This window comes from Pagrus pagrus (assembly GCF_965226575.1).
Source record: "Pagrus pagrus genome assembly, chromosome: 13".
NCBI lineage: Eukaryota > Metazoa > Chordata > Actinopteri > Spariformes > Sparidae > Pagrus > Pagrus pagrus.
The window spans coordinates 10,981,786-10,999,673 of record NC_140197.1 but is presented as its reverse complement, the minus strand read 5'-3'; the positions used below and the strand labels follow the sequence as shown (position 1 = coordinate 10,999,673).

General features: G+C 43.0%; 1 protein-coding gene across 5 annotated transcripts in view; it reads left to right on the top strand.

Moving 5' to 3' along the window:
- grin2ba (glutamate receptor, ionotropic, N-methyl D-aspartate 2B-a) overlaps positions 1-17,375 on the top strand; it is a 136,699-nt gene extending 119,324 nt beyond the window's left edge. For all 5 annotated transcript variants that reach the window (XM_084371551.1, XM_084371552.1, XM_084371549.1 and 2 more), the window contains 2 exons: positions 3,910-4,148; positions 9,477-17,375. In XM_084371551.1, the coding sequence (XP_084227677.1) occupies positions 3,910-4,148; positions 9,477-11,756 (2,519 nt within the window). In that variant the 3' untranslated portion in view covers positions 11,757-17,375. The remainder of the gene's footprint in view (positions 1-3,909; positions 4,149-9,476) is intronic.
- Positions 17,376-17,888: the final 513 nt, after the last annotated feature.

Below are 17,888 nucleotides of genomic sequence, written 5' to 3'. Positions count from 1 at the left end.
TTTGGCCAGTGTTTATATCTCTTATTGTAACATTGAACTCACCAAGTTCACTGTTTAAATCTTGTGTGTCTGACTTACTTCTAGTGATATCCTCAATTCCCATATCTCAGCAATTAACTTGGTGAGTACAATGTTATATTAAACAGTAGAAACAATGGCAAAACCTAGAAGAATAAGAGCCAAGTTGTAATAAACCTGTATTATCCTTCAGAGCTAATTCGAGGGGCTTGATTTACCCACCAATATGCTGTGAACAAATGTTGCCTCAGGCTGTGCTGCAGGGACAAGTAACACTTATTTCTCATGTATGTTGCGTAAAATACACTATTTTCAAGAATGTTTACTCTCAACTCAGGCAAAAATAGACTTCTCAGACAGTAAGACTAAATGGTTTCACCCACTCCCATCTGTTCAGAATAAGTGTTTTTGAGGAATTTATGTGCTTGTGACCTCAAACGTGGCCATTATTTGGCTCTGCAAGTCAAATGTACAGTAAGTACACTCATATATAATAAAAGCCGGCCGAGAAGGAAAGACAGAGCTGCAAGGAATATATGTTGAGATTTAGCTCCACCATGGGGGCCCTATGCTTTATGATCACGCTTGCCTTTTATGGGAGACTGTCCAAGCTCTCCGGGGCTTGTTCTTTTGAAACACTTCATTCCTGTCAGCTCTCGCTGGAGCATTAATGAGTCTCAGAGAAAGAGTAGAGAATGAAATGAAATGTGTTCAAAATGTCCACTCCTAACCGGTATAGTACATGCTTTATGCTTTTCAAACAAAAACTCCTCATCATAAACAAGTCAAAATGTCACAGACAACGGCTGCTCGCCCAGTTTATCGACTCTAATTTCACAATGTCCTGTTTTGATATACAGCTCAATTCAGATTGGGAAATGTAATGGAAGTTTGGTGTGTGTGCGTAGGTTTGCGTGTGTGTGTGTGTTTTTGGGCTTGGTCCAGCGTGTTGTGAGCATCCTGAACCAAGGGCCCTCCGGGGCCCACTATAGTGCGTCCCAGTTAGGGGTGCCAGCATAGCTCCTGGTGTATTTCAACACCGTGTGTGCATGAGTGCGAGGGTTTGTGTGTGTGTGTGTTGCACGCACATGTGAATATGGGTCAGGCCTCTGAAAATGAGAGAGCCTATGTGTGTAAGCGGGAGGGGTGCGCGCGCGCGCGCGCGCGTGTGTGTGTGTGTGTTAGAGATAAAGAGAGAGTGGTGTAGAGATTCTGACTATTTATGACACAGGTTTATTTTTATCAGCCTACATACAATTCAGTAAGACTGCTGCATGTGTATTGTTTCTGACTCATTGATTATATGTTTGATTATGTATATTTTAACTCACAAAAACAACTTTTCATGGGCCTGTGTTTGAATATGGGTCGGCTGACAGTAACCTCCCCGTGAGCCTCTGCAGAAGCATTCATACAGGAACCAGGCGGCCCTGTCTGGCCCCTCTCAGGATACCAATGTCACTTTGCCACGACTCACCATCCACTCCCCTCCTGGTGGCCTAGAAAGCCATCAGACTCACGTGGAGAGCCCAGTGGCCTGGTACGAAGGCTGGAAGGGGGTCTGGGTGGTTTGACGCAGGCCTGAGCAAAAAATACATCACAGCTGTCGTGAAAAAGAAACAGCAGATTTGATTGGTGGTTTTATGAATCAATGTTGGATGGAAAGTTTTGAAGTCATTTAAAGTATGTGTTGACTTTAATGACCTTTTGCCCTTGAAACCAATTAAAGACCTGTTGCATCATTGCAGCGAGACCAGGCAGCGATGATGAAACGTTTTCTCAGTATTAAAACATACTTTTTTAAAATCTGACTTTTGACTCTTAACCACTTTAATTATAATAAGTTATCGTGTTTATATTTTGAGTTATCAGAATATTTGAAGTGACATGAAGTAAGGATGGGAAACAGGAAGGAAGACAACAGGCAATAAAAATTATGTTCTGATCAACAAAAGAGCTGAAAACTTGTTTTTTTACTGAACCGACAGTCTACAGGTGTCCTGTTTAATTCTTTTGATTCAAGTCAAACATCAGCTTCTTTCGGTTGAGTCTTGAGATGTCTTTAATTTTATTCTTCTTGTGTTATTGTCCACAGAGTAAGCCAACATAAACGTGAAAGGAAGAGTCGTAGGGAAATAATGTTTGTTTCTCTCTAAAAAAAGACAGAAAGGTGAAGCTACAACTAACAGCCAGTTAGCTTAGCTTAGCACAAAGACAAAGTTTGCATATAACCCCTTGTGCACAAAATATAACAGAGACTAGCTCTGTTGTGGGTGTTGTTGTGTATGCACTGTGTATAAAACATTAATCTGTTTTAAACATTACAGATTATTGTTGTGCTGGAAAAATTCCTAGCTTAGCAGTCCTGCCTAACTTTAAGGAGCTATTTGTACGATAAAGCCAGAGTTTTACTTTAAACCAGTGCTCTTCAATCCTGGTCTTTGAGGACCCCTTCCCTCTGTGTTTTGGATGTTTCCCGGCTCCAACACACCAGATCCAAATGAAAGCCTGATAACGATCCATTTATTTGAATCAGGTGTGTTGGCTTTTTACAGTGTTGGACCTTCCTCACAGTCCAGAGCACACAGTGTGTAACAGAGGATTTCACTTCCAGTCAAGGACAATTGTTGCATCCCCCTCTCTGCGATCGCTCCTGCTCGTTTTTCTGATTCTGATTCTGTGTTTGTTTGTACTCTCCACTGGCAGCTGTCCAATGAACAAGAAAGCATTTTTGTGTTTTCTAATAAAATGCCAGTGAAACATAAACATAACGGCATTGTAACTTTCAGACAATTCCCAAGAGCGCCTTTACATCAAAAACAAACCGAAGCCATTGCATTAACACGCTCTTGTCATACGTGTTATACACCACTGTCACGTGAAAATGGTTCCAGTTCACAGTCAGTTTCTCAGCAGCTATAAGTAGAGGTTACGGTATGCATCTGTATTTATGCCTGCATGCATGTGTGTGTGTGTGTGTGTGTGTGCCACTCCTCTCCCTGACTTTGTATGCTGTGGAGCGTCTTGTGGATGCTCAGAGGCCAGCCAGTGCTCCGGTGCAGGAGTCGTGCTGACGTGCAGCGACAGCGGCTGAATGTATGATTAATTAAGCGACGCCTGTCCCGCCACAGTCGGCTTTGATAGAGAACAGCTCGTGATGAAACAGAAGGTGACCCACAAAAGAGACCAGAAGCTCAGGGACCAGCTTCAGACACACACACACATACACACACACACACACACAAACACACAAACAGGCACATATGCACATACATATGGAAATGCTTTTTTTGCAGAGATGCGTGCACGTGTTGGTGCTAAGCTTTTATTAATTGTGCTAAACACAACAGAAATGAGTGCAAGAAAACATCAATGTAATTAACATATGACCAATGGCGTGTGTTTCACTCTTTTCCTGTCTGCAACTAAGTCTACTGCACAACTCAAGGCTGTGTTTCACTTCTAACTCCCTCGACCCCCCCTTCCCCACCGCCTGCCCGCCATCTTCCCTCCTCTCTTCTTCTGTTGCATCATCTCTCCATCCCTCGTGTCCTCCAATACCCATCCTGTTATTACATCATATCCCTCCTCTCTCCTTTATATTTTACATTCCTTCCCACTTTTTTCACACCCCTTTCTCTACTTCAATTCCCGTACGAATTTTAAAAACTCTTCTCCGCATGTCGTCATCGTGCCGTCCCCTGTCTTGTCTCCTTCTGTTCTTTTGTCCATCCTAGTCTCGATCCCAGCTCCTTCGCTTGCTATATCTCTACCATCCCTCCTTCCACCTCTCCCTGCCTCCTTCCCACTTCATACCATCTGTTTCTCTCTCCCTCCCTCTGTCCTTCCTCTCTGCCGCCCATTCACTCTCATTGCGTTTCCTCCGTCCAGGTGAGATGGAGGAGCTGGAGTCCCTGTGGCTGACGGGTATCTGCCACCACGAGAAGAACGAGGTGATGTCCAGCCAGCTGGATGTGGACAACATGGCCGGTGTCTTCTACATGCTGGGGGCCGCCATGGCTCTGTCACTCATCACCTTCATCTGCGAACACTGGTTCTACTGGCAGCTGCGCTTCTGCTTCATGGGCGTCTGCTCCGGCCAGCCCGGCTTCGTCTTCTCCATCAGCAGGGTGAGCCAGGGCGTGGAAGGGAAGACAGAAATTACAGTGTGTTCACGGACTTTAGGGCTGATATCCAAAATCTTGTCAAAATCAATCAATAAATCATAAATGTATCCATCAGTATGGTAAAACACTTGGAGACACTTTCCACTGAGAAATGTCGATCAGCTTGTCATGGCTTGTTCTCAAATATTCTGATTGACAGATTCAGATTGACAATATATTCTGTTCACGACACACTGGAGCTGACACATTTCACACCATGCCTGTCTTTTTGAGCATCGAAATCAAAGAAGTCGTCCATTAGTATCACACTTTTCTACCTCCTGCACTTTCCAAATTTTGCAGTGGCTGATACAAACAAATGGCTTTCAGGCAACTTTCCCCAACTACTCTGCCATCATTGCCTCTCACATATGCAAAATTTGACAAAATCTGCAAAGCAGACGATTTCAACTATTCAACTTGTGACGAAGACAAACACACTCCTCCATGGCATATTTAAGGCCATTGTTGGAAAAAAGAAGAAGAAAAAAATGTAATAAATAAATAAAAGATTCAGAGCCAGGTGAGGGGCATAACATTCCAAGAAAACATTCAGGATTTCCGAGATTAAAGTGTTAATTTAACTCACAAATTTCCGAGAAAAAACTTATTATTAACTTATTCTTTGAGATATAAAAAGTCATACGTTTGAGAGAAAAAAATCAGAAATTCTCTGACATTAAAGTCGCAAATTTACTTTGGAAAATAGTGATTTTTTATTTCGCTTCACGTGCCTTGCATCATGCCTGCAGTGTGTGACCTCATCAAATAGCAATAAGCACATACTCATAGTCATTTTAGCCAAGAATCACCTTATTCTCATTCGCAACCTTGCATCTGTCCATTGCGTTGTAATTCCTAATGCACATAAGCTTTTATATAATCCTAATCAGTATGTTGTATCCTTTCTAATACGCCCAACTAATGGTAATGAATACAAATGCATGACTTTGAAATTTACCAATTTAATCTCAGAAAGTTCTGAGCTTTTTCCTTACATTTCTGACTTCAAGTCAGTTTTTCACTGACTACTACCCTTCCCTTGGCTCCATTTTTTTAACCTACCATGACACTGATATGCTGTTCTACTCACAGATATGAATGAAAACACAATGAATGCGTCTTTTCTCATTTGGGATGAAAGACAGGAAATACGGGGTAAATTAGACAGAAGGGGGTGAGAATGTAGAAAGGGCGAAGAGCTAAGGATAGATAGACGGACTGATATTCAAAAAGAGATTGCAACCAAAGTCAACAATTAGCAACTACTCTCTTACCAGGAAAAACTTGTTTTATAGTAACAAACAAAAACTCCTCCTCGTCTGTAAAGTCACCCTGGTTAATGTGTATTCATCCCTACATCATCAATGAAGATGCTTTATTCTTTGAGGCTTCAGAGATGCTAAAATTGTAAATGAGCATGTATCCTATGTGACCAAACCAAACTCTCACCTCCAAAGCATAACCACATATAGGAGCTTTTTCCTTTTGTTGTGAAGCTCGGGCCCTCCTGACATTCGTGTGGTAAATATTTACAAAATGTTGAGCCCAAATCAATATTTCACTCAACAAAAATCAGCCACAGAACTGGAGAGGTTAGATTACTGGATCCCGGGAGACCAAAGTCACCCCCGAGGTATTTGATTTGCATTCCAATTGTTTTGACATGGCTTCGGTGTAATTCACTGCGTGCTTCTGAAGGTGAACCGCTGCAGGCTAAAACCACGTGGCTAATTTACAGCGGAGAGCCACACACTGCCGCTCTCACCCTCCATTTGATATGCTGCTGTGGTGCCGGAGCTGCTTGTGCCAAGAAAGCAAAGTAATAACAAAACAAAAAAAATAATAACATAACATTTTCCCCCCTCTGCTCTAATACTACGCTCCAGTGGCCAACTTTGATTATTTTGTATGGTGTTAATTTTACATCGTTGCCATCGCCTTGTTTATGGTTGTGTGTGCGTGTCCGCGTCTGTTTGTGTAGAGGGAGCATAAAATATCAGTTGTTAAAATGTCAGTTGACTTCTCATTTCCAAAGACAGGCCACTTGGTGTTGTTTTTGATTATTACATCATTATAATTTGTATGGGAGCGAGATCTGAAAGCAATTATACTTAGTATAACATTCAGTGATTGCTCTCATTTGCAGAAATTACCTCTGTCTTTGCCACAATGTGACAACATAAATGAACTCTGTGTGTCCACAAATGCAGCCAGATGATTCAGTATGTTAAAATATGCAGGGGAAATATTCATTGAGAGGGTTCATTTGCATATGTAGCACAGAAGCTCGGGCATTGCGAAACAACAACAGTGGAAATTACAGTTTATTATCTTTCCACAATCCTTGGCCTCACATCTTCTCCTTCTCATTTACTCGAGTGTTTTGTCTCCAGCTTCGTCCATTTCTTCCTTTCTTTTTCCTTTTTTTTCCTGCTCTGCCACTCAGATTGATTCCGCTTTTTTAATTTCACAGCATAATCCAATAAACTTTATTGTTATTGCTGCAATTAACATTTAAGCTTCGGCAGTGTAAAAAATGAGACATCTGTCACGGTTGGCGTGAGTCACGTGACTTTGGTCATGGCTTCATGGTCGGTTAGCGTTGCCTCCCTCCGAGGTGCTCAGCAGCGTTGTGAGCAGCTCTCCCCTGGCTAACCTGCTCCTCTAGGTCCCACCTGCAACACTGAAACAAATTAATTATATCGATTTAAAAAGCCTCTAATGACTTCAGAACAGTAAATGTATTAGAGGTTTAATCACTCTTCCTTTCGCAGCCCTCACATCACATCCTTACTAAGTTCATTTGCATTTAGCACCATATACGTACACACGCAGTATTAAATTATGAGCCACTGTATGTACAGTAGGCACACATATATTGGGGGCAGCTAGTTATCCGTTGATTTCCAACCTCTCTGTACCAGTGTAATCACTTATAGATTTTACTCTGATCCCATGGCAGATTGAAAATTCTTAAGAGCCCTCAGGCCACAGTTATTGCTATTCACACATCCTGCCCAAATAATCAGCCACTGTAGAACTGGGCCGGCAGCAATCTGCCAACTGTTACATTATGTGGGCATGTGGAGTAGACAAAATCTACTGTTAGACACGAAGCAGCTATCACTTTGTCCAAGATTTGATTCACTACAGCATTAGATTGTTGTTCCCAGTTGTAGTTGTTGCCTATGCGTGCTTGGATGTGTTTTACTTACGTTGCGGGGACACAGTCACATTGTGGGGACCCGCCTTACTTATGGGGACAAAATGCAACAAAAGTCCCATTAATGTTAATCATTACATTGTTGGGGTAAAGACTTTAAAAACAGGGTAATGTTAGGTTTAGATTCCTGTCATTTCAGGGGCACATTTCAGACAAAAGACCTGTTAACCGGGGACGACTTGACCAAGTGTGGACAAAACTGTGTCCTCAATTTGGAAAAAGCTGCTTTGTGGGGCAGCAATCAAAGTTAGGGTGAGGATTAGGGTAAGTCTTCAGAAATTAATGTAAGTCTTTAGAACTTAATGTAAGTCTTCAGAACTTAATGTAAGTCTATGTAGTCCCCAAAAGTGACATAAATTAACTGTGTGTTCATCCGTGGCCAAGAATAAGAGCGTAAAAACTGCACAAATCTTCATCCCGGCATTGCCCTCAACCACTATCATTGCTCAGTACAACACAATCTCACCATCTATACAGGTGAAAGCCAAAAGGGGGAAGATCCTCTCAAGATTAAGGTGGATGCTTCTGGAAAATTTAGCCCAAGAGGGGATGATTTCCTAGATATCACTGCAGGGAAGATGTGACAGATTTGGCAGCAGGTGGGGTGTAATCAGGACAATAAAGGAAGAAAAACAAAAGAGCGGAAGCAGTGACGAATTATATAAACAGGCAGATGGAAAAGAGAAACACAGATGAGACAGAGAAGGAGCAGATAAACATTGAAAGATGGTTCCAAGTGGAGAAAAAAATCTCGAAATATCACGCCTGTAGGCGTATACATTTGTCCTCCACTTCTAGATTCCATCCTAATCCCATATTTCTCCAATACTTTAAACTCATTTTGTATTTATGCTAACCTCTCTCTCTTGTAGCCACTGTCAAGCTTTACATACTTGGCTGTTAACAGACTGTGAAATTGAAAGAAGTAATAACATTATCTATAAAACCGGAATGAGGGATGAAGGCCTTTTTGCTGCAATGCAGGCACTGTCCATGTGGCTAATTAACAACCAGAAACGAGTGGTTAGGAAGAGGAGAACTGAGGGTCAACGAGTCATATTAGTGGATAAAAGGAGGAGGTTGTAAAGAGTCATAGCTTAACAGCAGAAAATATTTGACAGCCGGCTGACCCCTAACCTCCTGGCACAGTCCTGACCTCCGCAGTGGCGAGCAGGATGGAGGTCAGCTGATTTCTGATCCTTAACAGCGAGCAGCCAAAGCATCCCTTTATCTCTGTCTACAGACGTCCAGAAAAACTGGGTAAAATCATTTTTTGGAATTGATCTGATCCTTTACGTCCCCATCTGTCATGCCTGGTCTGCTCTCCTCTCTGCATCCATTTTTATCTGAATATTGTATCGTACATCACTGAATGCAAATGGAGCAGTTTATCTTTCTGTCACTGTAGTACTCAGCCGGTGTCTCCTTGGCTTGGCCTTTCCCTTCGGAGGGTATTGAGGTGTGGCCTGTGGTGCCGAGGGGTAGCGGAACAGAGGTGTTTAATAACTGCCGGAGGATATTGTTCAGCTGAATTCTAATCACATTGATTAAAGGTATTGACCAGCGGGACCCAGGGGTTTTTATAGCCCCTTTGCCTTTATCAATCATCCAGCTACACTATCCTCTCTGAATCCTCATACTGTATGCTCACTAACGGTGTCTCCCTTTATCTCTCACCAGCAAATACACTCATGTTATTGTCTATAAAACATGTCAAGTGTACATCTGTATTTACATACTGCTGTATACAAGATCAATTTGTCAGCATACAACACATGATTATTATTATTCAGTTGTAATTCCCTTAGGTACACATACACAGAAATGAACAAACTATACAAACTAATTATAAAATAATAATCAAGTCAGAAAAGGTATTCATGGTGGAGGATGAGTTCAGGAGTCTCACATCCTGCTATGACAGTGAATACTTATGTATCTCTTGCCAGACAGTAGCAGGGTGAACAGACTGTGGCTGGGGTGGGTGTTGTCTTTACGTGTCTTTGTGGCTCTGTGCAGACCAAATGTTCACTCTTTAATGTTCGCCTGTTTTTCCCCCCACACAGGGCATCTACAGCTGTATCCACGGGGTGCAGATCGAAGAGAAGAGCAGCTCTGCATTGAATTCCCCATCAGCCACCATGAACAACACCCATTCCAACATTATGCGCCTCTTACGCACTGCCAAGAACATGGCGTCGCTGTCGGGGGTGAACGGCTCCCCACACAGCGCTCTGGACTTCATCCGCCGTGAATCCTCCGTCTATGACATCTCTGAACACCGGCGCAGCTTGGCGGGCCACTCAGACTGCAAGACGCCTTACTTACCAGAAGACAACATGTTCAGCGACTACATCAGTGAGGTGGAGAGGACGTTTGGCAACATCCACATGAAGGACAGTAATCTGTACCAGGACCACTACATGCACCACCATGGCTCAACATTAGGGCTCAGCGGACCTCCTCCCAACAGGCCCCATAGTTTGGGCAGCGCTAGTTCTCTGGAGGGTGGCATGTTCGATTGTGACAGCCTGGGTGGAGGGGTGGCCCCTATTTTTACCACCCAGCCCTGCTCAGCACTGACCCACAGGAACATGAGCAAGTTTGACCTGCTTTCTGGACAGACTCCTCCCTCAGGCCAGAGCTTCAAGGGTGGTCTGCCAGACCTGTATGGGAAGTTCTCTTTCAAGGGAGGTGCCTCAAGTTCCACATACATCCCTGGGCAAAACTACATTGGAGGGAGAGGAGATGACGATGGGAATATACGTTCAGATGTTTCAGACATTTCCACACACACAGTAACTTATGGAAACCTGGAGGGTAATGCCAAGAAACGCAAACAATACCGCGATAGCCTGAAAAAGAGGCCGGCCTCTGCCAAGTCCAGACGGGAGCTGGACGAGATTGAGCTGGGCTACAGGAGGAAACCATACCACATCAGCCACCACCACTACCACGGCCACCGCTCTGCCTCCCCACCGCTTTTGCCCCTTGACCGGAAGAGAGGAGGAAGTGGAGGAGGAGGAAACAATGATGGGAACTATGTCTTCAGAGAAAAGGAAAGCGTTAGGGATTTTTATTTGGACCAGTTTCGGCCCAAAGAGGGTGTCCCTCAGTGGGAACATGTGGACCTGACAGAGGGCCCTGTGAATAGAGATGGAGGAGTACCGACCTGCACCACCCTGGTTCCAGTGGATGACTTTCTTAAGAGCAAACCCAAAAAGTCAGATTCAAAGAGCGGAGGAGGATCTGGGCTGGCAGGGGGAGAGTGGGAGTGCAGGAACTGTCGGGCCAGCGGGGGAGGAGGGGGCAAGCAGATGTCCATCCATGGAGGCGGTGGTGGGTATGGTGGTGGTATGAGCTGCGGATCCTCAGGAGGTGGAAACAGTCGCCCGAGCTCAGCAACCTGCATGCGTTGCGAGGGCTGTAAAAAGACAGGAAACCTGTATGATATCAGCGAAGACAACAACCACCTCTTGGAACAGATGGGGGGAGGGCAAGGTGGTGGAGGAGGAGGAGGAGGAGGTATGGGCGCAGGTCCTCAGTCTCAAATTCAGGGCCAGCAGAGAGGGAAGGGTAGATTAGGCAAACCACTTAGGCGGCAGCACTCGTATGACACTTTCGTCGACCTTCAGAAAGAGGAGTCAGGTGGGATGGGAAGTTTGATGGGTGGTCTAGGAGGTGGAGGAATAGGTGGTGCAGGTATGGGAGGGATGCTGCCCCCACCCAGGAGTGTTAGCTTAAAGGAGAAAGAACGTTACATGGAGGGCACCAGCCCCTTCGCACACATATTTGAGCGTCATGGGGGCTCGGAAAGAGAAAGGGAAAGAGACAGGGACCCGTTGTTTTACGGAGGTGAGGGCCGGAAAGGACCCGGCTCACCGTTCGGCCTGTTTAGAGGTGGTGACGGCCTCCACCGCCGCTCTATCGGAGAGAGAGACATGAGAGACAGGGATAGGTCTTTGATGGAAGGAGGAGCATTCTCTTTATCCAAATCTCTTTACCCTGACCGGGTAAACCAAAACCCCTTTATACCCACCTTTGGCGACGACCAGTGTCTGATGCACGGAGCCAAACAATATTACATGAAAAAGCAACAGCAGCAGCAACAAGTTGCCAAAAACAGCCGAAGTGACTTCAGGAGCCAGATGAGCACGGCGTCATATCTGCCGGCGTCTGCCACGGCCGGGGTGATGTCCAACGTGACCCCCCGGTTCCCGAAGGAGCTCAGCCTCGGTGGAATGAACCACCACGGCTCCATGCTGGGGGTCGGCCCCCCGCGTCCCTTCAATGGAAGCAATGGCCATGTGTACGAGAAACTCTCCAGTATTGAGTCTGACGTGTGAGAGACAAAAGTGGGAGGAAGATGGCAAGGGACACGGAGGAGAGGTAGAGGCGTGTAGTGTTAGGAGATCAGGGATGATTTTAAAGACACTGTCCACGCACTGCAACCCTAGCCCATATTGGGACAGCAAGATGAGGTAATTGGGAGAGAGCTAGAGGAGGAAAAGACTGGAAGGTAGCGACAAGAGTAAGGGGGGAAAGGGAAGAAATCTTGATTTTGCAAGCGAACCTGGGTAAAAAATCAGGACACCCTGAGGAGGTGTGGGATGTTAACCCTCTCTCAGAAACGGCCAAAGCTACTCTACTTTTATGTCCAAACACAGTCAATTAACATTCCCCTCAGCATCACAACCGCACTCAACTCCAAGTCCATCATTTCATCCACCAGTGAGACAGAAGTCAATGTACTTGGTTATTATCGCAAAGAGGCGACATCTCATCTCAGTTTGATGTTGGACATGTGAGCCTGGTGCGATTTGACGGCTGTCTGAGAGCTCCCGCTGAGCGCTTATGAAGAAGGACTGCAAGAGCGAGGAGAGAGGAGCGAACTGCCCATCTGCCCCTGTGTCACTGCAGAAAGGAGACATTGTCGCGTTAACACAGGAGATGACTAGTGCTTCTCTCTCCTTTTCTCTCTCTCTCTTTTTCTCTCTCTCTCTTTTTCTCTCTCTCTCTCTCTCTCTCTCTGGAAGGAGACAGCCTGTCCCGTCCATCTCGCTCCGTCCCACTCTTCTGTTTCTCCCCCTCTCTCTCCTCTTCCTCTCAGCTCCCGCTCCTCCTCCTCCTCCTCATCCCTTACGCCAAAAGAGCTGTTTGCTATGAGAAATACAATCATGAATGATAATAAGATATTCTTATAGAAAAAAACAGGGTATAAGAACAACAATAATATTGATAACATTGTGAATAACAAAGATGTTAGTGCTGATTATGATAACACTGCTTATGATATCACTAAGTTTTTTCTCGTTTCATGTTCTGTTGGTATAATATTTCACTACTGTTTTAGTATCTGTAGTTGTATCCTGTGTGCCCTTGGTGGCAGCAGGAAGGTTGTTTTAAGTTCAACCAACAAGCCAGAAAGACTGAATCCTCAACTCTCGTTTTTTTCTGTTTTCTGTAGAATATTTTACTCCATGCTCATACATTTATTTGCTCCTTGTGGGAAAAAACAGGATCTCGAAGACACATTTAGGGCTGACAGATCCTCATTTGATGTTTCAAGACATTACAAATCAAAGTGCACACACACACACACACACACACACACACACTCTTAAACACACACAGTTTTTTGTCGGCCTGAACTTGTGCTACTGTGAACAACACGTTTCGTCAGAAGCTGAAGATACTGAGAGGAAGGACGTGCCTTAATGGTCTCCAGTGGATGTGTCCTCCAGTTGGCACGCGGTCCCTCGACGCGGCAGCACCAGGACGGACCAGCACGCTTTTGAGGCCGCTCGGTGGTCTCTTCACGTTTATGAGCCAAAACTGCAGTAAAATTTTACAGCGGGCTTGAGACGCTGCTACTGCTGCTGCTGATGGTTTAGATACAAGAAATGCCGTCGGAGATGTTTTATAACTTCGTAAAAATTATTTCATATGTCGAGTACGGGCTGTGCTTAATGAAGCTGTTCTGGATGTCACGGATAGACGTCTCACTTCACAGCACGGCAGCCTTTTAGACCACTTCTTTTATTCAGGTTACACGATAACAGTCACCCGGCACTTACTTTTTTCGGCCTCTCACTAGTATCTCGCGAAAGGCATTACTTTTCACTCACAGTCTGAGGGGTGCACACAGGAAGCTTTGTCCGGACATTGTGTATCATTAATATATGCACTGTCTTTAATGTAGGCGAAATTCTACAAAATGCGTAGGAGACGTGTTGTTGCCGCACGACAATGATAAAAGCTTGAGCTGAGGAGGATGTCTGTCAGAGAAAGGCCTCTTAATCTGACCGAGGTGTCAGGAAGGCGGCCATCTTGCGAAAGCTTTGCGGCTTTTTACTTTGACTAATGTAGATAGTCTTTTGAGCTGGGGAGGCCTCGTTTATTGCACAGGACCTTTTTACTCAGTGTAGGCACTCAGTAGACATGCCTTATTGTCCCATCATCCCCCGCCCCCACGCCCCGAGCTGTCTGATGATTACTCATCATTTAACTGTACAGAATAAAGAAGCCTCTATTAGCTATTTAAAGGTTTGATCTTCGATTAGCTGGCGGTGTCAGAAGTTCAAGGGCTGCAGGAGATTGCGCAGGAGTGCTGGCCTGAGATTGGAGCTGCTGGAGTGTGTAGAGTGTGATCTTTGTCATTGCGGTCTTCTATCTTATACCCTGATCTAAATGCACCAGTGTAAAAGGTTGGTGTGGACGTGTGTGCGTGTGTCGAGGGAAGCAAATCACGATTGAATGATAAAAGCTGTTTTTTTTTCACGAACCTTCTGATAACTATTCATAAGTACAACAGCATCTCGTCGTCCCTCGCTCCACAGATAACAGCGTTAAAGTGAGACTGATCGAGTTAGCCTTAAATCAAACTGATTCATCCACCCCCACCTCCCCCCATGACTCTCCTAATAAATAGATTGGGATCTCTGGAATTTTTATATACGCACACATTTTTGAAAGTTCAGGTCAACCATTATCAGCGAGACGGTATAAGAAGGAGACAGGAGAACGAGGAAATAAGAACGAGCAGAAGAAAGACTTGGGAGTGGGCATCAATCAGTGTCAGCATTTGTATGTTCAATCTTTTCCTTGTAAATAATATATTTAAAACAGTTTTCACTTTGTACAGTAAACAGACAGACAGGATGTAACTTTCAATATGTTTTACAGCAATTTAAGAAATAAACAAAACAACAATAAAAACTCATAAAATACAAAAAATACATGAACAAAAATATGCAAAATATAGTTAAGACACAAATATTACTAATCATAAGTGATATAATTGAACCTCTTTTTCTTTAAATCTCATGTTTACTTAATTATGATAGTTTACCAATCAGTATACTGATAATGTTAAGAATTATGCTTTTTCATATTTTCACTCAAGTGTTGGAAATTGAGGATAATTTACTGTAGGTGTAGACGTTTGGTGATAAACGGGGAAAGTTTAGTTTTTAGGAGTCTTTGCTAAGTTTCCCTTGAATTGTGTTAGATATCTCTCTTTTTAAGGTAAGCTATTCTTCATGCTTTTTGAGATCAATTCAATTATCTACACATTTATGTAATACAATATTACATGTATACATAGATGATATTTGCATATAGAGGCAGTATATTGTGATCCTTCATTTTCAAGCAGCGATCCTTGTTAAAAACTTCTGAGATATTTGTGTTTTTGTTGCCCATTTTTTTGACCTGGGCTCTAATGGTGATTGCACACAGAATTTAGAGCCATCGTCGGCCCGGCCTATCCTGTTCCCTCTCTATGTTTGGGATAGACATCACTGTGGTAAAGGAAAAAATATATATATGTGTATGTGTACACACATGCACACACAGACATGTATAAACACATGTACACACACAAATGCGCGCTGGACATTTGCCAGTGTTGGTGTTTTGTTAATATTGCTGAGGATTTCAGCACAATATCGTGGAAAACCAAGAGCGAGTGTAGTTTCATCGAACTGAGTATCTATTTGAAGCTGAAATGCATTTGTACAACCCCTTATTAAAAGGTGCAACATTTGCTCCGTCATGTCTCATTTTATGTAGAGTTTTGCTTCAGGGGAATCAACTGTTGCTATATTTTAGCTCACATATTACTAAACTGTGTTATTTGACAGCTGAAAACATTCAAACGCTTCGGATTCTAATTTATTTTGTGCAACTTTATGCACTGCTTGTTTCTCTGTGCGAGACGGGGAGTATAATTTGTAATTTGTTGTGTACATATGCAATTCTGTTCCCGTGCAGTCAGAAATTATTTCTCCCGCTCTTCTTCTGTGTGCTACTGATTCCAATAAGTCTCTATAATCTTCTCCCCCAGCCTGAAGAGAAGAAATTCATCTCTCTTCTGTTTTTCTCCTCAACTGCTTTCATTTCTAGAGGGTTGAGTGAAAAGTGAAAAATGTATCCGTGTGCACGTAAACTCTGTTCGGTTTGCACATTTTTCATACAAGCCACAGCGTTTTTTGTTTTTTTTTCCCTCTTCATTTGCAATAAACAGCATGACCAAACAGAAAATGCTCTTACTGTATGTGCCAATACATCACTTCCTGTTGTTTTTTTCATGAGCCAGTTTACAGCTGCTGGTTGGGAAGTCAAGGTGCACCTGACACTGTGGTAAACATGCTATCATCAGGCCTTCACCACCTCCAGCTGCTCAGCGTGCGCAGGTCGGCTGGTGATGCAGAGTAAGCATGGCTCGTCAGAAGTCTTTATTTCCCTCACGGCCAAATTGGTCCCAGCCTCACTTCTCTGCACACGCGCATGCCACAACACATTTGTTCAGATGCTTCATGGAGAGCAAAACACTGTGTCACATTTTTTTTTTTTAAACAACACAAGAAAATGGCTTGGGCGAGTTAGTGGGCTGGAACATCCTGAAGGTGGAGGATGTAAATATCACCTCAGCTGACGTGTGTTTTTCTGTCGGGATCACTGACACATGGGACCAAATAACAGCATGACGTGGTCAGCTTAAACTAAACTGACTTGTGAAAATGTATTTTTTGTGTTTTTGGAGGATAGATGTTTGTTTCAGTATCGGTAACATATTGAGTTGAACTGCTATTCACATTGTTTGGTTTTTTTTTTTGGTTTCTTTTAATCAATGAGGCACTTCTCACGCAGACAGAAAGAATTATACTGTGATATTATCTGATTGATTTATTGTGGAGGTCCATGTAATTGAGCTGCTTATAATTTTCACCCTAATTCATTGCAGAACTTGTTTACTAATATTTTAAAGTTCTACCTGTGTGTATGTGTATTAACATGTATTGATATTGCTTTATATTGATGCATACAAAAATTTTCTATTAAATTGTGTACAGTTTTGTTTGTTTGTTAATATTGCTATTTTCCATCTCCACCATTCATACTTGAGAATGGTTTGCTTTACCTGGATGATTATTGATAACATGACATAAGGGGTTGCTACTAAATGTATTTCACAAGGTGAGCAGGTTGATGAAAACACACATCTTCACTGGAACTACACAGCCTGATTAAATTTGCTGTGGGTTGACAAAAATGTAACATATGAATAGCATCAATTGTATACATAATGATATACATAATATTATTCTTGGCCATTCTTTTCTCTTTTCGTGGCCCTTTTCTTTGAAATAATTCCCCGAATTTTTACACCATACGAACAGAAAATGACACAAAAACAAATAATTGTACAGGTTGTGTAAATACTGAATATTGGGGGGAAACATTTACCTTCTTTTTTTTGTATGGAAATGATCAAAGTAATCTCAATAACGAAATTAATCACGTCATCACAAAATTGCAAAAAAACATCATTAAGGTACTTCTAATAAGGATAATACTGATATCTACAATTATAAGTGCTCAAATAAGACTATTCTTTCTCTTTGTACATGATGAACAAAATGAAGTGTTGAGTATTAATAATAAAAAAACTATAAGTTTCACACATTTGGCACTGAGTCTTTTTCAGCGTTCTTGTGTTTACCTCTGAATTTTTAAAGGGACAGCTCACCCCAAATTCAAAAAATACATGTCTCCTTCTACCTCTTACAAGTAAATTGTTTTGGTGTGAGTTGCCAGGTTTCTGAGATACCGGATGTATAGATGTGTGCCCTCTCTCCAATTAAAATCAAACTAGATGGCACTCGGCTTGTGGTACAAAAAAGAAATTGGTGATCATCTGACTTCGTCCAGTGCCATCAGCAGGTTGAGATTTTTGATTTTTTTTTGTGAAATGTTTCCACAAATATGTACAGATATTCAGGGTTCCCAGAAGATGAACCCAAATGGCTCGAGCACCACCAATGGAGTTTACTTCTTCCATGATATTTGAGGGAAGGCAGATAACTCTATGTCCGATATCTCCAAAACTCGACAACTCACAACAAAACAATCTAGATGGATGGATAGCACTACAGGTTATAGGAAAAATGTGTACTTTTGGTTTTGGGGGGAAC